This window comes from Anas platyrhynchos, chromosome 2 (genome assembly GCF_047663525.1).
Source record: "Anas platyrhynchos isolate ZD024472 breed Pekin duck chromosome 2, IASCAAS_PekinDuck_T2T, whole genome shotgun sequence".
NCBI lineage: Eukaryota > Metazoa > Chordata > Aves > Anseriformes > Anatidae > Anas > Anas platyrhynchos.
In genome coordinates, this window is record NC_092588.1 from 7,816,165 (window position 1) to 7,843,042 (window position 26,878).

Below are 26,878 nucleotides of genomic sequence, written 5' to 3' on the forward strand. Positions count from 1 at the left end.
TTTTGGAAATTGCTTCTGGGGACCAGTCAGCAGCAGGGAAACCCCCGTTGTCGTTCAATAATCAGCATCTGAAGGACAGAGCTGTTCCCTCTTCCACTCCTTGTCTTTGATAAAAGAGTGAATCCAAGCCTGTGTTTCCAGCATCTGGCCTACTACAGCTTTATTTCTAGGCAGGGTGAGATTGGCAGCACTGCACAGGGCAAGAGCAAAGCATTGATGCTGTATATTGCAAGATGATACTGGTGACTGTTTTCTTGTGCTAAAATTTCAGCTTTTACAAACTCAATGGGCTATAGTATGATACCAGTTTAGAGTTCAAAAATTTTTAGTATTAAATAAATTAAATCTTCCTCTCTTAATTATTTCTGTATTGAGAAGTGATACGTTGAATTTCTCTTTCAACCAGGAAAGCCTTAAATATCCTGGGACTTCTGGCTGCCCTAGCACTCTCTTTTTTTATGTTTTAACCACCCAAGTAAGACAAATGGAAAAGATGCTGCAGTTTTGTGCATGCCTGTGTGTGTTTCTCCAGCATTCAATTATCAGCATCCACATACTTCAGTATTAACATTTTTAATGCACTTCAGGATGCCCGGTCAAGCTGCTGCATGTGCAGCTCTGATGTATGCAAATCCATTTTGTATGCAGCTCTTGACATATTTTCATATTCAGGATTATGGGAAGCCTTTTCTGTGCCACTCTGATGTATGCTAATCTTTGTTTCTCTACAAACACTTGAAAAGTCCGGACAAAAAGACACAATTTCTTCTTCACCGAGGTCCTGCAGTTTTCTATATCCAAGCTGCCACACAATCCAGAGCAAAGCTTCCACTGATGGACCATCATAGGGCTGGATTCAAATTGCCTGCTCTGGGCAACTACTTCTGTCTATCAGGTATTAGGGACAAAAGGCAGCCTGAACCCTTCATTTTTTTCCTAACTGGAAAACTAACTTCACAGCTGGCCTGGGAAGATCCCCATGTGCAGAGGGGCTGGATGATGTGTGGGCTGGGAGAAAGAGCACACAGTGCACGAATAGGTCAAGTGCTCCTATTAAGGGTGTATAAATGACCAATCAATTAAAGTAGCTGCATAATGGCTTTGTGATTCTGGCTTGCAGCACAGGATATTAATTACTACAATTACTTATATCACAGAATCACAGAACTGTAGGGGTTGGAAGGGACCTCGAAAGATCATCGGGTCCAACCCCCCTGCCAAAGCAGGTTCCTCAGAGCAGGCTGTCCAGGTAATATATCTATGATATGTTTTTTAATGCCTTACTTATTGACTCCTTAGAACCTTCCTGTGACTGCCAATCTCTCGGAAGCCTGTGCAGTAAATGGAAACCTGGAAGTATTATTTTGTACATACCGTAACTTCCATGGACTGCCAGGTCCAGACTGCACACAGGTGCTAAAAACCCTCTGAATTTTATTGTGGGCAGGTCGACACCTGTGCCTTCATAGCACAGGAAAAGCTAAGCTTCAATCCCACGTTTATGAAGAAGCCCCCTGTGGTGTTGTTAAACCTTCTGTAGAATGAATTCAACGTGTCTAATGAATAAATGTTTAATGCAGAGACATATCTGTTGGTATCATTGATTGTAAAAGGCTGTTGGTTGTGAACAGGAGTTAACAACCCTGCAGTGCCAATGACTGCTTGGTAGTGCTCCCAGGCAGGAATGCCAGGGAAGAGACTTAGAGATGCTCCAGTGGGCCTGGAAACGTGTCCTAGGTTTGGGGGATTATTGAAAATACTTTTATTATTATTATCTACCCTTTTATCATTATTATCTATCTCTGGTTTTAGAATTATAATGTCCTCAGGGTCTCTGCAGTGTGTTAATCACATTCTTACCATCAGAAATCAAGGTGCCTCACATATTCCTTGCAGCCTCTTCCACATGAACAGCTGTATTTATAGTCACATTTCCTTTGGTTTTAATCAAGAAATAGACCGGTGACTATTTTGCGGCTGGATACTCATAGACAAGCTAGCAAAACACCTGCTGTCAATGTGATTGAATTCTACCTTTAGTTTAAAGTGTCCTATAATCTGAAATAATCCTATATCCTCTTCTATAATCCTATAAAACTGAAACTAATGCATGTACAGGAATTCACTTCTACAATATTTTTAACTTGCATCTATTTCTGCTACTCCTGTTGCCACCATTAATTTGTCTTTCTGTATTTGGATTACCTGAAAGTGTTCTTACTGTCTCTGCGAAACTAGCAAGGTTTTAAAATATATACATATAGTCATCTCAAAAGGAATTAAAACTAAAAAGAAGAGGTGAAAATTTCTTCACCCTCCTCCTAGGAGTGAAATTAGAGCTTTTTTTTTTTTCTTCTTCCATTTTGTTCTTCTAAATGCTTTGCTTTCCCTTTATTGTTATAAACTACAGATTTTCTAAAATAAGTTTTTGGTTTTTTTTTGCAAGATAAAAACTAGAACTTTTTATTTCAAATGCTAAAGATTCCTCTTTTTAAAAAAAGTTTACTGAAACAGAAAATCAAGATGGAAAATTATTGTATCCCCAAAAAGATATGGTTTTAGCAAACTGACACCCCCTAAGAAAGAAAAAAGGAAAGAAGGAACGTAAAGAAGGAAGAAAGAAAGAAAAAGGGAAAGAAATTTCCCCCAAATTGTTCTTGAAAAACTCTGCCAGATGCAGCTCTAGGATTGTCCTATCATGAACTATTAAAGATCTATGCTCAGTAGAAACATATGTGGATGCCCTGGAAATCCCTTCAATAGCTCCTGATTTCCCAAGCAAAGGCTAGCAGAGCTTGATCCCGGAGTAAATACCACCTAATGGCATGGGAAGGGTTTGAACTCTGTCACCATGGACTCTTTGTCATCAAAGAATGTCAAAGGAATCAAACAGCAATTTTTAATGTGCCTGGTCTTCCATTTGGATGTTTTCAAGGACTATTGGAAGTAGAACAATTCACAGAGATAGATACCATGTATGACTTTTAGTTTAGGATTTTCACGGGGGAGTTATTGTATTTGTTGCCCCAGCTTTGGGCTGTTGATGTACCATCTTATACAAGGACAATACAAAAGTCCCAGCCCATCGGTGAGTATTGGCCCACCACAAAACAGCACTCACAGTCCAGAAGGTTCATCCTACTAGTCTGTCCAGCATTGCCAACTGCAGGATGAGGAAGGAAAGGGATATCTTTAAGTTTGTAGTGATCTATTTGCCATTTAAAACATGAAATGTGTCTGTGGGGAAGGGGGTTTGGAAAATATATAAGAAAACGAGGTACTACAAGAGAAGCAGAGATGCTGGGTTTTTTTGAGTCACAGTGTGTGTGAAAAGCAGGGCTCCTCATCCAAAAATCACTTTTTAGCAAGGCAGAGGGGCTGTGAAGGACGTTGCTACCTGCAGCATGTTTTTCCACTGCTGGTTTCCAGCACAGTCCTGGTGAGACCTGGCAGCCTCCAGCCTCTCTCTTGGTCTTAATCTCCACTATTCATAGCTTGGCTGGATGGCTCTTGCTCTTCTGCGCCTAGTTTCAAATGCTTGAACCTAGGGTTGAGCCAAGGGAATGGACCATAAACAGATCAGCGGTGGAGCTGCCCATAAGCTAGAGTTAATCGCCCGTCTCACTGGCCTCTCCCAGTTTATCCCATGATGAAGACACCCAGGGTCTGGTTTGTGAGGGGTGGCTGGTTCATGGGTTGCAGACATGGCTGAGCGCTCCCTTGGCACTGTCACTGCCTGAAAAAGTTAAGAAGAGGCTTATGTGGGTGAGTTTTGGTACATTAGCAGTGGGATGTTTTACTGAGCCTGGCATGATACCAAGCCTGGCACTACTAACAAAGGGCTATTATACAAACGGTGATTTACTCACGCTGTAGCTGCCTCCAGAAATAAATTGATCACAGGTTTGTCTCCACAGCTGCAATCACCTCTGTGTTTCCCAACGATAACTGGGACCTAGGTGAATGTCAGCCTTACACAACTGGTGCCGCCAGGGGAAAGCCAGGCTGCACTCAGCCTTGCCCTTCACCCCAGACCCGCTTTCACTCCTCTCCCAAGGCTGAAGGTCAGATGCTTGGAGAACGTGACAGAAGGGCACACAGTGTTTATCAGAAAGGTGACAGGTTGACAGGGTTCTGGAATGAATTTGCAGCATCAGCATCTTTGGACTAGGATCAGCCAGGAGAGCAAACACTCAGGCCCAGGGTGTTACTTTTTCCTGAACTAGTTTTTGTTTAGAGTCTGATGCAAGCTCCATTGATCTGAGCAAACTTTGCTTCACACCCAATTCTGGCTGCACCAGTTCTAACCATAACAAAATTGCCCTGCAGCGAGGCCTTTGGAGACTTTCTCCGTGCCCAGCTCCTGAGATGACCCCTGCAAAAGACATGGTAGATAGGCGAGGTTGGAGATTTTGTGCAGAGCAGAACATCTTTCATGGCATTTCTAGTCCCATTCAAAGCAAAAATTCCTGCTTGATTCAAGAGATGAGTAGGAATTGTAGCCCATGGAGGACAGCACAATAATCCTGCATATTAACACCACATTTTTTTCTAAAGAAAACACCCCTTGCAGGAAATAACACTTGGTGTGGGAGGGAGGGGGAAGCTCTTGCTGTTGCAAATGCTCCCACAACACCAGAGGACAAAACAACTTAATTCCCAATGGGAGGAGGCAGGGCTGGCAGCTCTCAGCACCCAAGGGTGCTGGCAGCCTCGTGACCCTTCCCAGGCCAGAGCCTCCAGCCCTTTCCTTCAGCATCACGGTAGAGATTCCACTTCCAGATGGCTCAGCAACACGCCTGATAAGGGCTGCCAAGATAAAGATTTATTTTAAGGTAACAGAATGCAGCTTCCCCACCCAAGTTGCTGTTAATCCTCGACACATCTTGCACAAAAAGCTGTTTGCTTACTCTGACCTCACAGACCTGCTAGGTGTGTGGGCAGGGAAGGCTGTGTTGGAGTACCAGGGAGATCTCCTGCCTACCTGGCCAGCTCGAGCCTGCCAGCAGACCTGCTCACTGGTAAGACACGAGTCATGATATTTTTTTCAGATCTTTAGCACCTAAAATGCCATGCAGTTACGCTCTATAAACCACCTCCAGTTCTCCTCCTATTCACTGCGATGGATGAAACAACACCCAAGGGCTGGCTCCAAATTCAAGAAACATGGAGGAGTTGCTGCCTTCGGATTTGTTCAGAGCAACTTTTCATGGCTTAAATGTTCCTGAATTTTTTATTTTTATTTTTTACTTTTTGTTGTAGTTGTTGTTGTTGTTTGTTGTTTTTATATAGGCAGTGTTGATATGATTAACTGGAGTTGCCTGGGGTGAGCATTTTACCAATCCGAGCAGTATACCAATGGGCTACTTCGATATTATGACCCTTTTTGACAGAGGTGGTCAAAGAGCTTTGTGCCTCGCAGTGGGGTCAGAGACGGGGCATAAGTTGCATATTGTTTTCTCACTGATTAAAAGGCAGGTGGGATTTGGAGCTGCTTTTCCATGTCTGTGGGCACACAGGACAGGAGAACCTCTGTCACCCCCGTGAGGAGGTAAAGAGGGACGGGTGAGAGCTACCAGTTAGCTCCGAGGAACAGAACTCAATTTGATGTTAATTAAGTTACAGATGGAAAAGAGTGAATTCTTAGATTCCTAAAATCGTAGAGTGGTCTGTACTCAAAGGGACCCTTCAATATCATCGAGCCTAACCCCCGTACCATGGGCAGGGACACCTCCCACCATACCAGGTTTATTCAAGCCCCATCTGACCATACTTTGAATACCTCCAGGGATGGGGCATCCACAGCTTCTCTGGGCAATATTTTCCAGTCCTTCAACACCCTCATGGGTCACCTGGTGGTTTTCCAAAACTGCATCCTTTGGTTTTTGGTGCCTGGGAGGGATGGAGCTCACCTTCTCCTGCCAGTTCTGTGGGGCCAGCAGCATTTGTGAAGTCACATCCTGAAAAGGCTAAACCATGGAGGCAGGGGCACATACCGTGCTGTGGCACGTGCAGCATCCCCTTGTGTCTGCAGACCTCCTCTGGATCTTGACTCCTCTTGAGTTCCATCGCCTGGAGATAAGGGAGGTGGACCAGAGGTATTTCATGGGCTCCCAGCATTGTCTGTGTAAGGGAGGCTCCAGTTTCTGCCCTGTGTTTAACTGTGAAGTGTTGCCAGGCTGTCTCGTAATTGCACAATACATCTCACGTAGCAAAAGCCTTATGCTCAAAGGTCTTTGGCAAGGTGTCAGACCAATGAAGTGTTTCTTTCTAAATGTCAGCCAGCTCCTGGCAGTGGGAGGTAGCCAGCGATGAGCCAGGGCAGGGCAAACAAGCCTGCGGTTTGGAATAAAACAGTCCCATCCATTGTTCCTTTCCAGGATTTAGCGCAGAACTGAGGCGGAAAATTGTGTGTATTTTTCCAGGGACCGGCTTTCTGCTGCCACAAGGTGATGTCTTCCAAACTGTTCTGGACCTCTGTGTGTGCAGCAAGGCAACACTTAACCTTGCACCCTCTCATGGTTCATCCTGGGCCAGCGCTTAGAGACCAACGGTTGCCCAAGCAGTTACTCACGGGGAGCGTGTGTGGGAATAAGTCCCAAAACAGCAGGAAGGATGCTTGAGGAAATATAGCTTGTGTTGCCAAAAGGCTTTACAACAATACAGCTGTCAGTGGCTTAGCTGGGAAACTAATTTGTTTTTGGGGTTTTTGCAGTGGGATGATTGTAGCTGTGCTTCTGAAAACGGGCATTTGCAGTTCTGCTACTGCGACCTTTCTAACACAAATTAAAATTACAGCCAGTCCCAACTCCTTGACGTCTACATTTTCCAACCCTATAATGCACAAAGGGCTGGATGATGGCTCCTGATGGCTAGCTGCGGCAAGTCCCCATGTCCTTCGCCAGACTCCTGCGGGGTGACGCACGCCAGGGAGAGTGAGGATGTGGTTTCTGAGTGTAAAGCGCTTCAGACCTTTGAACTGTTCGAGCAGTGAGGCTGGAAATGCCTCTGCACAAGAATGTTGTTTCCTGTTGCCTTTGCGCTCTTCTGACCAACATGTTACGTCTGGAAAACGTTGGTGGCGTCAAAGTAGGGAAGTTTGTTTTACACCTGGGTATTAATGTTGGTTAGGGACCAGAAGGCTGGAGCCTGAACTGTCAGTGTCTGATGCAGGCTAGCAAAGATCTCATCAAAGTGCTGCTGGTAGTTAGGACTTCTCTGCTAGCAAACAGGTATCAAAAAGGGTCAAATTAAACCACAGAGGGACATTTATGACTTGGGGAGATGAGAAGGACAGTGTTTTTTTCTCATTTTTTGTAATGATTATTTTTGTTATGCTTTTCCATTTAAGACCCATCATCAGGAAATAAAGTGTACTGTTAATAATGAAATAGTCTCTTCTGCCACACTTACAAAGACATACTTCTAAAGGTTTGTTTCATTTCTGCAATAGTTTCAAAATAACATCGTCAAATAACTTGCATATTTAGAAACAAATAAAAGTCACCTAGAAATGATTTTATTGTAATCAACATGGACTACGTAAGTTTGACCTCAGCAAAATAATCACTTGCGTAGCTCAGATTATTTTCTGTCACTCATTCCTGAATGGTATTTTCTTCAAGATCTGTATTTCCAGTGAAATTACCTGTGGCCTGTGGCCAATGTGATTTGATACACAGTAATTCACACCGCTGCTCTCACTCGGCACTGCTGGGGGGAAGTCAGACCGGATCCAGCAAATGAAGGGCGGTGAGGCTGGGGCAGCTCCATGCCTGGGTCCTGCCAGTAGCCAGGGTGGGCACTTATTCCCAGATGATGCTCACAGGGCAGGCATACATATATACATATACACCATGGCTGGCAATGTAAGTCATGGAGAGACACATGATCTTGTACCATCCCCAAATGATCTCCCTGTGCACCCCATACTGTGTCCCATGCCACCAGGCAGCAAGCCCCCCAAAATGCTCTGGTGTTGAACCGTCTGGGTGGGTTTCACAGTTGGAAGCTGGGGCTGAGGCTCTCCTGGGGCAGCCCTGGGGCCCAGACAGGGTTTCCCCTATTCTGAGTCATCACTTCATGTTCTCACCTACCCTTGTGCCCCTCTCCTCCTCTGGGTTTGAGGAAATGGGGCACTAATGGGCTCATGGCTCCTGGGATGGGCCTGGGAGCTGCAGGACAGGGTATTTATTGTTGGGGCATCCCCACCTGCTATTGTCTCTTTGTGCTCCCCTTTGGGTGCACAGATGAGCTTTTTCACATAACTGAACAAGTACAGTGAGAATACGCTGCCGTTTGTAGGTGGAGTTGTCAAAAAAAATCTCCTGAAGGTGTTATGAATTTCTTTGTATTATCCCATTGAACTGATGTGGTTTTATCCTTGTCTGTTAATGCCAAGCTGGCAAGCAACCAGGGACATTCTTCAGGTTTTGAGTTTGCAATGCAAAGAAGATCTACCCTGAGAGGAAAAAAAATATATTATTTCTGTTCCTCTCTAAAATATGAGAAAACAATGAACGCAATCAATTGCGATGGATTGATCTCAGTATATTTTATTTCAGTTCATAAAGCCTAGACAAAAGACTAAGCTCTGCTCTCCTTTACGACTCTGTAATCACACTGGCATCACTCCTGCACTTTGGTCCCACTGTGGAGGAACCTTCCCTGCTGTGTTCTTGCCTGGGAAATGCAGTTTGGGATTTTAGTATTGGAAGTTTGCAGCAGAATTAAGTTATCCTGGCATGTCTGAGGGTGTCATGCACGAGGGCAAGGGTAAATGTAGGAAGTGGGAGCAGGTGGGAAGGTAGCAGGAGAAATCCAGACTGCAGATAAGACCTTAAGCACCCTGTTGCTTAAGGTAGCTTATCCTGCTGCCCACAGACAGGCCGGCCACATGCACGCTGCTGTTCAGCCCCATTTAGCTCTTGGGGGACTGCAGCTGGACTGAGGGCTGGGCATGTAATTTAAACCTCCGCACCTTTGGTTCCCAGAAATTGTTTCTGGGTCTGCTGCCAAAACGTCCTGTTTATAGATGTGTCTATGCCAAGGTCATGGTGAGTTATGTTGATAAAGACTGTGGCTGCTTGCGCGCTGCTTCCTCGCAATGATTTCAATTAACTAGTGCAAATAGGATCATGAAGTGAAACAAGTTCCCAAAAGCTGAGCCTGGCAGTCACCAGCCCCGTGCGATGTCTCACACTGGCAGCAAACATGGGGCTGCTGCTTCGGCATCGTCCTGCCCTTTGTTCTTCTAGCACAGCAGTGTGGAGCCTGCAAAACCCCTTTATTAAGGATTTAAGAATACCCACAAGCAGAGGGGGCCATAGGACGGTGCTTGGTCTCAGACTCAGCAGAAGAGGCCTCAGCTCAAGGAAGGAAGAAAGAAAATCCTGATCTTGGACCTAACCCGTGTTTTAAGAAAGGAAAAAATGGGCCTGGTCCAAGTCACAGTGAAGTCGCTGAAAGCATTTTCCATTCATTTCAGCATGCCTTTTCCTCAGTCCCTAAATCATATTTATAGTCCCCAGAGCCCTTCTGCCGGAATATATTTATATATATTTTTTTCTATTGTGAGTACCCATAGGAAACATGAGAATACAGGAAACCGGAAAGAGTGAGAATTAAAATAGAGTATGCAGTGTGGAAAAGGGCCATGGGAGCTCTTCTGGTTTCTCACCTTCCCCTTGTGCTATAAAAGGTGGTATGATTAGGAGTTTGGAGACACTGCAGTCCACTGTCTAAACACTGCTTTTTTTTTTTCTTTTTCTTTTTTTTTTCCTTCCCCCCCCCTATATTTTAAATATAAGTTTAACCTAAGCTCAGTTAACATAAATAAATAAATAAATAGAATCTGTTGAAATGGGTGTTTACTTTGGAGGCTGTAAGTGTGGTCTTTTATGAACAATACCCCATTTTGTAGGCTTTTCCAAGAAAGGCTGGATAATCCCCCTCTCTCCTCCACTTAAAAATAATAGACAAATAGGAACTGTGTTTACAAACAGTGACTTGGCTCGGCAGTAACAGCAGTAGGGGGTCGCCCCGCCAGCATCACGACTTTTGAATTATCTGGCCCATAAATGGAGAATCAATCTGCTTCTGGGACTTGGCCCAGCTCTGGGGGGTTTAGAGGCCGTGTTTTTGTTTAGACTAGCAACTACATCCATACCAGTAAAGTGAATAACTTTGGGACTGCTCACTGGCACAGAGGCCAGTTGGTGTGGATGGGGCTGTTAAAATCCCATTCTTGCTCTCCAAGGCACGGTGACAGCATCCCCCATGCCTTCTGGGTTGTGATTCTCAAATTGCACGCAGAGAGATCTCTGTTTACCCCAAAACTCACCACGAGTCCCTTGAAAACATACTTATCGGAGCCAGGCATGCAGGATTGCTCTGTGCCACAGCGTAATTCACTGCCCGAGCAGCCCGGGTTAATAAAGCCTTTTGTTATCTGCCCTGACCCACTTGTCAGCCCTCGAGCTCCTGTAGATGCATTCGTAAGGGCCAGGCTTCAAATAAATCCCAAGGCATTTGGCAAGCAGCAGCTGACGGGACGGCACAGCCTGCCCATCACGGGCTGCACAGGAGAAACTCGGAGCAGAGGCTTGCCACCACAATCTGAGGCTCCTGCTTTCAGGTTTGGCTTTACGGGACTCAGTAAATATTTAACCAGCGCCGCTCAAAACCAGTCCCATATCTCCAAGCAACCATCTCCAACCGTTTGGACAAGTACCATGGCCTTGGGCAGCTCCTCGCAGCTCTCCAAGAGAAGAGGCAGCAGCAAAGCCCAGCCCAGCCCTGTGGCCACCTCTCCTTGATCTGGGCGAGCCTTGTCTCTGGGGCTAAAACAGGAGTGATCCTGCAGGGAGTGAAAAATGGGAAGTTTTGACAGGTAACAGTCGCAGTTTTGCTCTCCCTTTGCTTGCCGGAAGCCTGAAGCTGCGCGAGCGAGACTTTGTTTGCAGGGCTTCTGCTTTTTCCCAAGCTGCACTTATTCTGACACAGATGCTTCTCCGATGTTTTCTTCTTCATTTTTATTTTCTCATCAAAAGAATGTTATTTAAGCCATGGCACTTTGGGGGCTTTTTGCAAACATCCAAAGTCTTAAAAAAACCACAAGACATTTTCTTCCCATGAAACAATGGCATTGTGGGAGGAAGGGATCCGGCTTTTGGCTTTTAGAGACTCGTTGCTTGTTTAAATCTCCGCTCTGGGCCCCTCCGCATCCCCCCTCTCCCTGACTGAGATCTCGGGGGAACCTCTGAGATCAAAACCTGGCTGTACCTAACCTGCTTTGGCAGCGAGGGAAAATAGCAATAACCCATGCAAAACAAAGGCCATTTATCCTTTAACTTGTCCCGTCTGTCCCAGGATGTATGAGCTGTTCTTGCTTGGCTCTCTCCAAATCACGAGTCCAGCCCCAATCTGTTAAAAATGAAGCTGGCTGGGGGAGGAAGAAAAAGGAACCGATTCCTCTTCCTCTTGGTCCCGCTCCTCCCTCCTCTGCCCACACTTTTTGTTCAGCTGCTTTGCCGTACGAATACTTTGCATACCTAGTGGCTATCAAGGTCAGTTTAAGGGAATAAGGTGATTCATTGCCATTCAAGTGACTGCGAGCTGTAATTCAAATAAGGCCAGGGAGCTGCGGCTAACTCGATACAAAGGGACTCAATGTCCACAGGTCGATGCTCTGCCCTTTCGGAAATTTCAGCCTGCAACTTGTCAGTATGCAAACAGGGCAGCAGAAGTCACTGCTGGCCCTGCGTCCAGGGCTCAGAAGTTTTGGGACGGGCAGCGGAAAGCACAGAAACTAGGTTGGGAGCGATGCCTTTCTGACATTTATTTTTCTTTCTTTTTACGTGTGCGTGTGTGTGTCTGCAGGCTGCAAACAGCTCTCTGTGGCTTAAATGGACATCAAAGCACGTCTCTCTGCTGGAACGGACATCCCCGACTGGTCTGATCCTTGGTGAACTAACTTCAATGAAAGAAAAAAGAAGAGCCATCCTCTGTTTTCTGTGATTTGGTTCTTTTAATTTATGGCTCGCTCCCACACAGAAAAGCTAAATTTTCATGCTGACATTGCTCCCCTCTAAATCTTCTGGAACGTGGAAGGACAAGGATCTGTCTTCGCTGAAGCCTCAGTGGGAGAGACTTGCCAGCACTGTGAATAGGGGAAGGGAAATACCCAACTTTGCCTTTTTTCAGCCTATTTGGGGAAAACCAAGCCTCCTCCCCCCCATGGACAGAGGTACTAGTAGGTCCATCCTGAGCCCCGGGCGGTAACTGGCCGTGTCACCAGCGCCCTGTCCCTGTTGCCTTAGCTTTGGCCCACCTCGTGCTCTGCCAGTGCACAGGGATGGGCACCGTAAGGAGGAGGAACCTGAAGGTGTTCACGTTGGCCTTCGTGCTCATCACGGTAACGTCATTTCTGCTGAACTACAAGCACCAGGTGACCACGAACACCTGGGATCCTAAACATATCATCACACAGTTTTCTGAGCACGTCCGGAAACTCATCAAGTACCCTAGGAGGCCGTGTAGCTGTAACACCTGCATTTCGGAGCCGGGACATTCCCTCTGGTTCGACCAGAGGTTTAATTCAACTATGCAACCTTTCCTGACCTCACAAAATGCCTTGATCCCAGAAGACAGCTACAGGTGGTGGCTGGTAAGTGGAAGGTGTGCATGCGTGTGTGGGCCTGGATGCAGCCTGGTGTCAGCACAGAGGGTATGGTGCTGGGCTTCCAGAGATGCTGAGCAGATAGCAAAGATAGCAAGAGGCTGTTCCTGCCAAAAACGTGTGCAGTTCCAGCTGACGAGGCAGTCAGAGGTGGGACAGAGTGGGTGTTCTTGCTGTTGTTTAGCTTGCAGGCACTCATCGCACACCTTCGTTAGCTCCAGGTTGGAAAAATCCCCATCAGAACTAGGGATTTACACATCTCCACATTGCTTTCTCCTCCCTTCTAGGATTAGGATTCATAACGTGGATTATTGTGCTTCAGGTGGTTGAAAAGGGCTTCTGCCATCTGTTGAGGCAGCAAAGAAAGCTTATTGGGAAGTGTGTAATTCACCTGGGGCTCTCCCAACTGTGAGACATGTAAATAATTACCAGGATTAATCAGAAAGTGATTCATTCCCTGTGTATGAGCACAGAATGCGCTGTGGGCAGTGACGTAAAGCAGGTCTGCAAAGCACATAGGTGGCAGTGGGTCACAGGGAGGCAGCAGCTCAGAAAAGGCACAGAAGGGAAGAAGGAGCATCCTGATATTTTGCCTAATTAAAGCCCTTTTTAGGTTTTCTTGAAACTAGTTGTTGCACTGAATGAATTTGCTGGCCCCAGCTGCCCAGCTGCTGAAGCATAGGTTCTGGTGGCAGCCTCCCACTAAAATCATGGTTTCGTTATGAGGTGCTTTCCCCCTTGTCACTAAAATCAGTTTCACGTGTCTTGCATTGAACACGCAACTTGGGCTCCTGTGCCACAACCCTTAATGTGGAGTTTGGGGACGTGGGGACACCCCTCCAGCAGGAACTCTTGCTCACACGGGGGGAGCTCAGGTCTCAGAGGAGGCATCAGGTGCTGCAGGAACAGGGCTGGATCTGATTTTTATCACTTCACACTCCATCAGCTGTTGCATTTCCTCATGACAAAAAAAGATGCTAGTGAACTCCAGTGTCTAATCAAATAATATCCTAATTTTAGGACAATATCCACCTTTTTGCTATTAGCCTCCCCTGTTCCAGCTGTTGTATCCTTTCACCAGCCTTTCCTTAGGTCCCCAAATTTCTCATGAAAAGGAAAGGTGGCAAACTCAAGTTCTGCACTAAGACCCCAGTTTGATTTTAAACAGGTTTGAGGTTGGAATGCACCCTCTCAAAAAAAAAAAAAAAAAAAAAAAAGTTTTAGAAAAGGAATAAAAACGGGACTTTCAGTACAGAAGTCTAAATTTCTGGTTCTCCTTTTTGTCGTGAAACTGAAAAGAAAAAAAAGCACAAATATCTAACATCAACTCAACCTGAAAAAGATTTTTGGAGAGGAGGGTTGTTTCTTTTTCAGCTACATGAAAAATTAGAGACCTTTAGGACAGCCAAAAGTGGTTTGCTTGTTTGTTTGTTTGTTTCCCTATATAAAGGCTGTCCATTAATTTCAGGGCTGCCTAACCCTATTTTTAGTGTTTTCTTTCATTTTTTAAATTCAGGTCAAGTTCAAAGGGAATACACTACTTCGGAACACAAAATCAAAGCAGCTTTTTCTTAGATGGGAAAAGTAAATCTCAGAAGATTTCTCCACTTTTCCACCCTTTTATTACTTTTTTCAGCCAGAACTTATTTTCAACCAGAACAGATGAAATATTTTGGTGCCCCCCTAAAACTGCATTGCTTAAGGGAAATTAGCCACTTAATGAAAATACTTGCCCTTATCTAGATTAGATTGCAAAAGAGCCCTGTCTCCTCTAGCTGGTCGTGGTGGGTAAACTAAGGCATGACATGGCCTCAGCTCCTCATTGTAACCACTTTGGGTGACCCTTTCTGAGAGAGTTAGAGTCATCTGTACAGCTGTTAACTCCCAGGTACATCCTTTTTTGACATTCTTTTTTAGTCTCCTCTTCAAAGTGGTTCAGAGATTTCTGTCAATCTTAAAACACTGCTCGTGGCCATGTTTTACTGCTGCCTGCTTTCCTAACTCAGTAATTTGTGACTTTTTACTACATTTGGACTTAAAAATGAGGCATGAGAAGATCTGAAAATGCTAATTGTTGTTTAAGCTTCATTTTGGCTTGTAGGACTGACTCCAGACAGCATGATGGATTTATTATGCTGTAACTGAGATGAAGGTGACTGGAGCTATGTGTTACAAGGCTGTGATGTTGGTGTCGTGGCAAGACCCACGTAATATGGACCAAACACACGCAGGGCCCTTGCTGGAGAGCTTGGTCTACCAAGCTCAGTCTGCTCTCCCTTCTCATCAACCCTCTTGCTGTATTTGTGAATAGGAATTATTCAGCCAAATGGTTCCTTAGTGTCAGGATCCCTGCTCTTATAGAAAAACCATGGGTGATTTCAGAGCCTAACGACAGGTATTTGATACGAAGTGATTTTTGAGACCAAAGGACTGGGTGGTTTCACTTCCTTGCAACTCTTCACATGCCCGCCAGGCTGCTTCACGTTGCATTTGGAGCATATATGGCCAGCTGGGTGGGATATGGCCTTTTTGGGGGAAATCTTCTGGTGCTTTGAAGGTCAAAAAAATCTACATGGTTGTGCCTGTGATCACGGAAACAAGGGGACTCTTGGCAGGGCTGTAACTGCTTTTAGTTTACTCAAGTATACACAGCTGATAAACTCTACCTTGAGAAGTAATTCAGTTGGCTTATAAACGGGGGCCCAAATTCTCCTCCTAGGTACACCCCTGCAGATGCTCTGTGATTTTTGTGTCTTAAAGTGAAATTGGAAGTGATCTGCAATTAAAATGGCAGATTGTAACCAGCTTGTTAGAAATCATCTCATTTCTTCCTTCCTTCCTTTTGTCTTTCCTTCCATCCGTCCTTCTGCCCTTCCTCTTTCTCTCCTCTCTTTCTCTCCTCTGCCTGTGTTTCTCGGTCTGTCTGTCCATCTGCCTTCACTCACCATGCACCTCAGGGGCTGTGAGAGTCTCAGTGTTTTGGAAGCCGGCACCTCATGTCACGTGCTGCATTTCTTTCTATTTTCTCTCCCACCTCCCTGAGCTGGCTCCCCTTCAAGTTTTCCATTGTTATTCTATGAAACAAATGCTGTGGACGCTTCCACTGAATTCAGTAACCTGTATATAAGGGGACAGGACAAAAATTATATGCTGTAATGTGGCATAGCATTTATTTATAGTTTTCTTGTTTTATTCTGAGTGGTTTTCTGCATTGTTTTTGGTGGTCAGAAAGTACAAAAAATACGAGATGGGAACCTGCTGTTCTCAATCCCAAACAACTCTGTGGAACTTGATGGATTAAAGCTGTGGTAAATAAAATAAAATCAGGCTCAGGGTTCCCTGGCAATCTTATCTGTAGCACATTGTTCATAAACTACCATGTTACAACAATTTTTATCTTGAGTTATAATATTTGAAGGAGTTTATTTTTATTTTTATTTTTTAAAGAAAGCTCTTGGGGCCATGTGATTAGCATATCTAAAAGAAAATGTTAGCTTTTAGGCCTTATGGTTGTAGGAGAAAAAAAAAACAAAAAAAAAACACACCATAATATATGGCTTAAAGTTTTTCTCACCAGATGGCAAATAAAAGGGCATCCCCAACACGTGCACTGGGGAAGTCATGGAAGCTGAAGCTGCACTTATTTTTAAAACAGTATCAGAGCTACTTGGCACCTGACTCGTGCATTTTGAATGCTCTTTGTAGAAAATTTCCCAGAGTACTTTGATCACAGGCAATCTTCTTTAAAACTGGGACGCTATCTGTGATACTTTAAATGCAAAACCAAGGGCTCAGCACCCTGAAGGCAGCGTGTTTCCTGCAGAAGGCAGTGCCAAATTCAGTCCCAGTGTCTGCTACATACCCAGTCCCACCGAGTGCCATCCTGCTTGGTTTCAAGCAAGTGTGTGTTATTTACATAATACGTGCACATAATTCGTACTTGAGAATGCGTGTTTTCTGACAGACACAAATCATTGCACAAAGCCAACCCAAACACTTAAAAGCCCTTATATTTTTCCGCTAAATCTCTTTGATGTATACTAATTGCAGGACATTAAGTGTAACAATAATAATGTCATATTTTCCAGACCAAGGAGGTGTTTGTAAAATTGATGGTCTCCTTTTAACCTCTCCTTTGGTCTGCAAAATGGAGATTACCTGTGTTTGCCCCACCAAGCTCGTGCTAGGATTAATCTTTGTGCAATGTTTTATAGCTGAGAAGCGCTTCCTGAGTGTTAATGCCTCCAAACCGCTGCAGCAAGGCAATTAGTAGCTGTGCAAAAGAGGTTCTCATGGGGTTTTATTCTCTCTTTATCTTTTAAAAACAGTTAAAAAACAGAGAAGCCATGACAAAACTCTATTGCTACACCAGCTTCCCCAGGCTGCCCGGCCACATGCTTGCAGAAGGGCAGCCCCAGCAGTGCTGGCTGCTGCCAGACCCACACCTACGCCTGTCCAGCACACAGGTTGTGTCTCAGTCCATGCTTGACATGTTTCCCTCTGCATCCAAACCGCACTGATGATTATGGGTTAAGCAGGATATTTTCTTCATGCTGATACATTGGAATCTTGTAGGTGTATCTAATACAGAGCCAAACTTGTCCTTGGATGCAGGATGTACAGGCACCAGGAGAGCTTTCTTTCCAAGCTCTCTTGACTTTATCTTCCTCCTCACTGCTCCAAGCAATTAGCTCTGAGCAGCCTTGGCTGAATTCACATCCTTCCCTTGCATCCCCTTAGCTGAGCTTTGGGTACTGCTTCTTGGCAATCACTGGTGGTGTGATGGTACCAGAGAGCCTTGGGAAACCTTCTGAGAAGTTTATAAAAACAACAAATCCCAAGGTCTGTGGTCATCCTTAAAGGAGATGTGCACAGTGTGGTGTGAGAAAGAGCAACAAGCTTTTCCTCAGAAAGCTGTTCATGGATTAAAGAAGGAACTATGTAAACTTTGAGCTTTTTTTTTTTCTTTTTTTTTTTCTAGTAAGAAAATGTAAAACAGGCTGGAAAACCTCTGGATGTGAAGTGGGGACTTTTAAAGCTAAGAGTGTGTCTTCCCTGTTAAAATAATTAGGAAACTTCTCAATCTGGACTCAGTATTTTATTTTTAACAATGTAGGGTAAAAAGCTGGCTCTCGAGTGCCAGACAAATATAGAGCTGAAGTGTTAAGTGGTATTTTATGTGGACTCAAGGCAGGTTAAGATGCCTTTCAGACTTGGGCAAGAGCTTAAACTGCACTACTGCACATGGCTGTTGATTGCAAAGATTTCTGAGAAATACAATTATTTCACCCAGGACACAGGGGTCAGGTATTTTAGGTGTACATAAGCCCTACTCCAGTAGCTGTATCCGTATGCCTATCCCTGGCACACATCTGCAGAGCCAGGTGGCACCAAACAGACACTGTGCTGCCTTCTGCACCGCCATGGCTTGGTGTGGCTTTTTCTTGCATGACGCAGACAGACTTTTACTCTGCACTGCTGTTCATTTATGGGAAATGCCGGACTGGAAGGAGCTTGTTAAAAAAAAATCCTCAAAGAAAAAAAAAATGGACAAAAATTTGGCGTGGGAAAGTGAACTATAATTGGCTTGTAATTATAATGCTATTAAAATGGACTTCTTCAAGAAGTCAAGTAAACATTGTGCAATAAGGAACTGGCTGCACATTACATCTGAAGTTTATAAAGAGATCTGTCTTGGAGTTAAATATCTTTACTGCCTGTTCTGCTCCATACTGCAGAAAAGTCAAAGATTTATCAGTTCTGATTGAAGATTAGGCTTGAAAAATATAGTCCAATCAGATAATCACTGCGGAAATGAAAACAGCACTTTTAATAAGTGAGGGACTGGTGTCTTACTGTATGGATGTTCAGCACAAAATCCTCATCCTATTTAAGGTCTTTGATGGAATCCCTGATGTCAGTACTAATCTCTGCTGGAAAAATTCTGTACAATTGAGGGGCTGGTGTTGGTGGCCGTATTTTAATTTGGTTGCAATACAGTTACTCTAAACTGATAGCAGCATAACAGAAGGAAAACTCAAATTCCAGTTCTGTGCAAATGGGGGTGCCTATCCATGATAATGCTCCGTATCATTTTCATATATCAAACAAAAGTAAATACTCCAGTTCCTTTCCTTTACTGATGCTATCATTCTGGCTGAAAAGGCAATTTAACTTAAAAAGAGAGCTCAGATTCTTAGGATTTTCTGAAAATGACCTTCCACATCTGAATTTTGTCAGGTAAAACCAGTTCAAGAATACATTTTTTTTCCAGAATAACTGTGTTCTTAAAAGTGTTTAGAAGCATGTTTGATGGTTTTCTCTTTCATTTCTTAATGACAGTTATTCAGATCAACTTTTACAGAGAGTGTATGTACGTGGTGCGTGCACATTTGTATACACAAATAACTCAAAACAAGCTCCTTCTGACAAAGCTGGAGTTTTCTGCATTATACACATGCTGCTCTCTGTGGTATCTATGAAAAATATCTGTTTATTTTGAAGGATTAGGATACCATAAAGTGGTTTTCTTATATTCAGAGTAGTTTTGAAAATAAGTTAGACTGGATTTATACAGAACACACAAGTGTAGATATATGAACATGTGTTTGTAGCACCATCACACATGCAAATTTAGGAGAAAATAACCCTTTGCAATTAAACAATTGAGCCATCCACTGAATACTGACATATGTGGTAATAATGACAGTACTTGTCTGGGCATCCTCGTTACCTTTTTGATTTATGTATAACCATTGATTGCTTGACTTGGCTTTTCTTCTGGGCTGCCCTCAGAGTAAGTTGAAGGAATGACATGAAGTAAGGGGGTGAGCTGTGCTTGTTATTAATATATATGGAAGAAGGCAATGACTATTTTGGCAATGCCATGACTGGTGTCAGTTCCCAGCGCTGCCCAATGGACTCAGAGCTGTGGTAACCCAAGCCCTTTATCTTGCCTCTGCCAGTGCTCAGCTTCAGCTACAGCAGAGGAAAAACAGGACAAGATAATAACAGCTGCTTAATAACTTCAGCCCAGCAAGAGTTTTGTGCTGACTACTTTTAACAGAAGACCACCTTGTGCAGTCTGTACATGAGTATATAGGTTAGGAAGGGTTAGCAGGAAGGTTAAGTTCTTGCAGGTAACATTTCTTTGGCTTCTTTGTTCTTAGCTCTTGAGCCCAGTGTTGTCCTGCAGTGCTGAGCTCCATGGACCTGTTGTTCTGTTCAGTGCAAATAAGGTTTCTTGACGTAGGTCTGCAAAGATAACAGAATTTAGCTCACCAAAATAAATTTACAGGTCTATATATATTTGTGTGTAAGACAGAGAGGATGGCAAATTAAACAATTCCTGGTGCAGGTGAGAGAAATATATTGGAAACTAAACCCAAATTACTCCAGGCTGTTGCTGGCAGTCATGGGAAAAGGCGTTTTTCCTCCCTCCATCCTTGTCACTCCTTGACCTGAGCTTTCAGAGCAAGTGCAGAGCCTTTCAACAGATGCTCTCTTTGGAGCCATTCTCCTTTTGGGAACTTTTCCTCCTCTTTGCAAGCAAGCAGCACCATGACAAGTGTGGGCAAGGCTTCAAATGAGTCTGCTAGCACCCCCAACATTTTTAGTTGCCCTCAGAGAGCAGATTTCCAGAAAGGGAGTGTCTCACCATCACCTGCCCTGCACCTTGCCTGCACCTTCACCATCCAGCCATTGTTTACACCATGCACCACAGAGCTGCTACAAAAGAGTTTCCCTCCATGGCAACAGGCACAATGACCAAGGTCCGGGGTGGTTTTCTTCATCCTGGTGGATTTTTTTAGCTGGTTTTACATCTCCAGTTGTCAAAGCTAACTTTACTTTAACACAGTTTCCTATTGCACTAGTGGCTGGTTCCTCCATAGTCCTGAACAGCAGTAGTGAGATCTCGCACTCCCACTTCTGTCAAAAGCCAAAATTTGTGGGAAGGGTGTCCATGGCTACCCCAGCTGGCTCAGCCCTATTTCTGTGCTCCATCAGGTTCCCTTAGACTGTTTTGTCCTTCATAGGAAGGTTAAAAGAAATCTTTTACATGTCTTAACAGAAGATACGTGGTCCAAGGTGGAACAAAGCTTGTAGACACCTGAAGGACATTTATTCTGTTAGGATCAGCCTGGAGAATGTGTGATCTGGTCCACTGTGGCTAGGTAGAGACCAAGGAGGTGAGGCAATGTGAGGAAAAAGAGTAGAAAAGGGAAAACAGGTTAAAAAAGTTAACGGGACAGGATTTTCCATATTTTTAATTCATACTTCTGCTCCCAGCCAAAAGCCTTGTAGCATGCACCGCAGGAGACGTTGTCTGCAGTAAGATGAGCAAGAGTGGTCTTTGGGAAGACATCTGAAGCTGTCTTGCTCACAGAAAAGCTAGCTATATTGGTAACCTGGAGTGATTTTTCTCCCCAACAGAAACTGCAAGGAGAGAAATCTCCAAAGAATATTAATGACACCCTCAAGGAACTGTTTGGGATCATTCCTGCGGATGGGGACCCACTGCAGGAGCGAGGTACGTTAACATGCAGACGGTGTGCCGTCGTGGGCAACTCTGGGAACCTTCGGCAGTCTCAGTATGGCCAAGAGATTGACTCCCATGACTTTGTGCTCAGGTAAGTGGGCACCACCTCAGCTCCAGGTGTCTCTGTTGTTTGAGTTTCACTGGTGTTTTCTGGGATAAATTGGCAAGCAAGGTTTCAGGGGCTATCTAGTGAAATATGCTTCTTAGGTCCAATCTAAGCTATATTTTATGCCCCTGAATGCGTTGGAGATATGGCCTCATGTTTTAGCCTGGAAGAAATATATGACCTCTCTTGGGTTTAAGTGGGTGTTGATACTGTAGCTTACTCTTAACTATTCAGAATTGCTTGTGATTAAAAAAAATACCTGAAAAAGCTATAATTTTGGATAAACATTATATAAACAGCTAGTGCTCATAAGTGATCTTCTGCACACATAGCTGACTGCGCCAGATTTGACCTTCTTGCACTATTTCACTCTTAAGCAATGGTAAGGTGGGAAGACCAAAGTCACTTGACAAGCAGGGAGGAGACAACTGGATGGCTAGAGCTACTTGTTAGCCAGTACTTGGCTATTTTTTCCCACTGAAATAAAACACGACACTAGGTAGGCAGAGATAACTGCCCAGAGGGCAACCAAGGTATCTTGGTCAACTAAGTTGACCTTGCAAAGTTGTCAGAGAAACTCTTAAAGACAGTGGTCCAACACATTCCCCATCTTTACAGCACAGTTGCCAGTGCAGCACATTTTGGGGAGCAATGCAGGCAGGTCAGAGGGTCTGGAATGCAAGGACCACTACTGAAAATACACTATGTGAGATTACGCTCTTAGAAACAACATAATCTTTAGTTGCGTGCTGAAACTGAAAGTGAATCAACAGAAGATTAGCATTATTTGAATTGTTAGACCACCTTAGGCTTCTTGGGTTTTGATGTGGCTTGGGTACCTAAATGATGAATCATTTCAGGAGTTGCTTGCTTCAGTTGAATGCCCTGCTCTCAGCAATAAGTACCTCCCCAGAAGCAGTCAGCCAACCAAATCTTCAGATACATGAAGGGAAGCAAAGAGTCATTAACCCTGCAGGTTTCAAGTGTGGGGCAGCAGAGATGCATCTATACTTAACTCTTCATCCCTTACTATGGAGATTGCCCTGTTCCTGCATGGACTTTCTCATCTTGCCTGGCCTACATTTCCAGATTCAGGAAGGGGGATCAGGAAGCCTGACAAGGGGGATTTTTTTGAATAGTAACTAAGTTACTATTCAAACTCGTACGTGTGTTTTTGCTCTGAGGTTTTACCCTCCCCATATCTGTGCATCCCTGGCAAGGGAGAAACTCTCTGTGATTTGGAACTTAACCTGCCAGTCTCTGATTTCTAGTTTAGCAGTCTCAAGCCAGATATGAATAGATGTCACGAGGTTTTAGGATTTATCATGGGAATTTGTGCAGAGAAGGTAACTTGTCCTTGTGCTAATCCAACAAACAAAATCTCTGGTGACCCAATAATTCACTTGCAGGTGCTCTGGCAATAGAGCCAAGCATGGGAAAGAGCCAGCGAGTGTGAGGTGATACCTTTCCTTCCAAACACCATGTTCCAGGCCACTTTTATTTGTTTAACTGTCTGTTTTCATGACAAAGGGAAATCCCAGTCCTTCCCGCTGAGACAGTGTGTGACCATGCCTTCTGTCATGCTGCATGGCCAGCCCTTGCTGCAGATGGTGGGGAAGGGACACAGACCCCAGGGCAGGCTGTGAACCATAACCAAGATGCCACCCTTGGCTTTGTCCTGACAGAAAGAATGCTCTGGATCTTGTATTTCAGGCTGAGCAATCTCCAGATAAAAAGGTAGGAATTTCCAAGCTTTGTAGAGTATCTCTACACCGTACAGTGAGGATCCCTGAAGCTGGCAGGGAAGAGACCAACTCAATAACAAGTCCACATAGGCCTGCAGGATGTTCTACCTATGCTAATAGATCCCTTTTGAGGGAATTAGAAGAAACTTAACTAATTCACCTGGGGGAGCACTGCAGTAACACAGCCTGGCATTAACTTGCTGAAGTGACTTCACCTCCCTGTTAGCAGTGACCACAGCAGTATGTTGTCCAGCAGTGGATGATGCTGAACATCATCTCATCAGCTACATCTCTTCCTTGCCCTCCTTGTGCTTCTGCCAGGAGCTGAGCTAATGTCTCTGAAGGAAACTCCAGGAAACTCCCGTGAGCTTCAGAAATACCCTATTTTTCTCAGAGCCAACTTGAGTGTTTCTCCTGGTGTTGCACCATGGAGACATGCAAGGTCAGTCATACATTGGGGTTCTCTAATCTGCATTATGCTGCACCACAGAACCATGTCAATCTCTGCCAGTAGTGAGCTGATGCATCAGGATGGGAAGTGGTCATGTCCCCCAGAGTTACTTTCAGGAGCAAACGCAAGCACAGAGGTGTTCTGCAGTCTTGAGTTCAGAACCCCCCCTCTGTTCCCGGTCCCCTTATAGATCCAACATAAAGTAGCCCTGTTTGCTCAGCTTGCTTTGACTGAGCCCTGGTGAGCCCTGGGCAGGTCTCCATACTGGGTCTAAAGCAGATATCATCAGGCTTTGAGGCAGATTTTTGAATGCTCCTTATTGCAAAAATGGATGTGTCAAAGCTGGGGGAGGTGCTACAAAGTAAGGTTTGAGGAAATAAAATGTCATGGTTTGTTACCTGCACCCTAGACATTCAAGAACACCTGTACAGATAGGGGGAATGAAACTGCAAGGAGTCAAGTTGATTGACTTCAGAGCAATATTTTTCTCACCTACTGGAGGCCACAGCATTAGGGAGAGAAGCTGTGATGTGATGGGCTCACTGCTCTATTAACTAGCTTTCTGCTGACTGTAAAGAGAACTCAGGGACGTGCTCAGGGAGACTCTTGTTTTTCAGACAGACAAAATTACACACCAAAGCCTAGTTTTGTTTTTTTTTTCTTTACTTTTAATTTATCCACTATGGATGATGGTCATTTCAGCCTGCTTGAGGACCCCGACACGCTGAAGAGCCTGCATACAGCACTATCCTTAGCCATGGGAGAATATTCCTGCCACCTCAAGCAAGGATGTGGGGAAAAATCACATATTTGTACCTACTTAATTCCTATCCCACTTTCTCACTTTCTTGTTTCTTATTTTTTGGCTGTAGAATGAACCGTGCCCCTACTGTTGGCTACGAGTCAGATGTTGGGAGCAAGACCACTCACCACTTTGTTTACCCTGAGAGCTACAAAGAGCTGGCAGAAAACGTGAGCATGATCCTGATCCCCTTCAAAACCCTGGACCTGCGCTGGATTGTCACAGCTCTCACCACAGGCACTATCAACTTGTGAGTAAGAGCAGCCCCAAGTGTGTGGGCTGAAAGGGTGGGAGCCGCTCACCTCTTATTGCTGTTGGAAAGAAAAGCCCAAACTGGGGAAATCCCCACTGATGAAGTCTAGAGGAGCTTTACAACTCCTCTAAGTTAGCAGGAGTTAGTCCTGAACACTTAATTTCTAGGAAAAGTGTAATGTTATAGTGCAGTCTTTGAGATGAAGATCCTTGGCCCCACACAGCAATCTCAGAGAAATAAATGGGACAGCTTTTGCTTCAGCCAGTTTGAGCATCAGCGTCCTGGGCTTTGGGGTTCTGTGCTTCATTTTGGGTTTCTGCTCATCCATCCCCCTCTCTGGTCCCTTGGGAGCAAAGTGTGTGCAGCCAGCATGCCCATACCCAGTGGTAGCCTGCAGAAAGCCACCTGCAGAATCAGGCATATGATGTGTTATTCATTCAGCATATTCATAGACAGCCAGGTTATCCCACCTGTGACACTTTGGTAGCCAAACAGTCCTTCAATACACATTATCCTGCTTGCAGAAGGGGACAAAGAGACAGAGAGGGATGCTAAGTCTGCTCATGAGCAGAAGCATGGCACTAAGACATCCATACAGAGATTCCTCCCATGGGCAGATCGAACAGGAGCTCGGTGCATCGTTTCCAGTCGAAAGACACCTACTTCTCCCCTGTCTTCCCAGGAAGGCCCTGAACGCTCAAGACTTGAAGCATTTATTTGAACAGAGCTATGCCCATCTATCAGTGAGCTAGCTCCATGCCAGATCATTATTTTATTCACAGGACACAAGGAACAAAAGGGAGGCATTACTCTGAGACTCATTCTCAGGCTGGAGAGCCCTTTCAGAGCCTTTCAGTTCCTCCTCTCCAGCTCGGCCTCTCTCCCCTTCCCTCCAGCCTGCTTTGGAGAGCAAAGCCGCGGTTCGAGCTGTCTGCCTGGTGTGATTTTAATTTCCTGGTGGGAAATGATCTCCGGTCCAGGTGCTCTGGCACAAACCCATATCAGAGTTCAAACGTACAGGGGGGGACAGTGCTTGAGGGATGTGTTAGGATCAGATCTGGGGCTAATTGCGGGGCTGAGAGGGCCTTCGGGATAGGTTGCGGCAGAGAGAGATGGAAAATGAAGGCTTGACTGTACTTATCGTCTGTTACCCAAACCATCTGGATCTTTTCCAGTGTTTTCAATAGAGGAGAAACAATCCTGCCTCCGCCCTTCCTGGGAAAAGCAGCATTTCCTCCTGTGTGTGACTCAGGGCCATAGGGCCCAGAGCAGAGGGAGCACTGGAAACGGCTCATCCCGGCCTGCCTGTGCCCATCACAGCAGGCTGTGTTGGTATGCTGGGCTTCAGCACCCCAGTGTGACCACAGACACCCCAGGATGGGCCTTCAGGGAAAACAAACAAACAAACAGTTGTTCCAAGTGAGGAAAAGACAAATCTCCCCTGTCCAGTCAAGGGACCTGTAGTGGGGAATGGCGATGAAGTGGGAGGGAGTGTTTGGGATCATTGTGGTTTGGCCCCCTAGATGGAGGGCAGAGAGTGACACTGAGTATCCTCTGCTGGCTTTTTCCTTCTTTTCCCATTCAGACCCTCATCCCTGCATTTGCCTCTGAAAACCCAGCTAAAAACCATGAATTTCTGCTCAACCTCTCCACAACAGAAGGGCAACATCTCTGCTGTGCCAGTATGAAGGTGTCTCAGCACTGTGGCACATGGTGACTGACAGCTGTGCAGAGGAGGCACCCTTGTTTCCTTTGTCACCTGTGTGCCGTAGCCTTATATTAGCACATTTTGCCTGGCAATAATGTGCTGCACTGATATTTATTCTCAATTCTTTACGAGTACTTTCATAATGAAATGCTGTGCTGCTTAATATATATTTTGGCTGCACCAGAATTTGAAATACGAACAAAGCATATGTTTCTTCTGGACGCCATCTAGCAGATTCTCTTTCGCCCTATAAGATGGCTTTTCCTAATTCAGAGAATGAAATATATGACATTTGTACTGTGTGTGAGGTTATCTGCTGGCTCTAAAGCCACGGCCATGTGGGATTGCTACACATAGACAGAAAGAGCAGAGCAGATTAAGTTATTCCACAGAAAAGTATTTCAAGACATTTCAAATTTTTTTCCCAATTTCAGAGTCTCAGAAGATGAAAACCTTGCAAAAGTATGTTTCTATTGACTGAGGATTAGACCTCCCTATTTTTAAAGAAAATTTTTGATGGGACAACAAATGGAGTTTTAATTATTTTTTTAAATTTTCTTCCTTGCAAATTAATTTTAGATTCTCTTTGCTTCTT

General features: G+C 44.7%; 1 protein-coding gene across 4 annotated transcripts in view; it reads left to right on the plus strand.

Moving 5' to 3' along the window:
* The window catches only part of ST3GAL1 (ST3 beta-galactoside alpha-2,3-sialyltransferase 1), a 75,427-nt gene that overhangs the window by 38,207 nt on the left and 10,342 nt on the right, over positions 1-26,878 (plus strand). For 3 of the 4 annotated variants that reach the window (XM_005010560.6, XM_072034289.1, XM_038174266.2), the window contains exons 2-4: positions 11,881-12,667; positions 21,113-21,309; positions 24,393-24,572. In XM_005010560.6, the coding sequence (XP_005010617.1) occupies positions 12,356-12,667; positions 21,113-21,309; positions 24,393-24,572 (689 nt within the window). In that variant the 5' untranslated portion in view covers positions 11,881-12,355. Of the gene's footprint in view, positions 1-10,574; positions 10,892-11,880; positions 12,668-21,112; positions 21,310-24,392; positions 24,573-26,878 lie in introns of those variants that run through there. The other variant, XM_021277389.4, reaches the window with a different exon arrangement.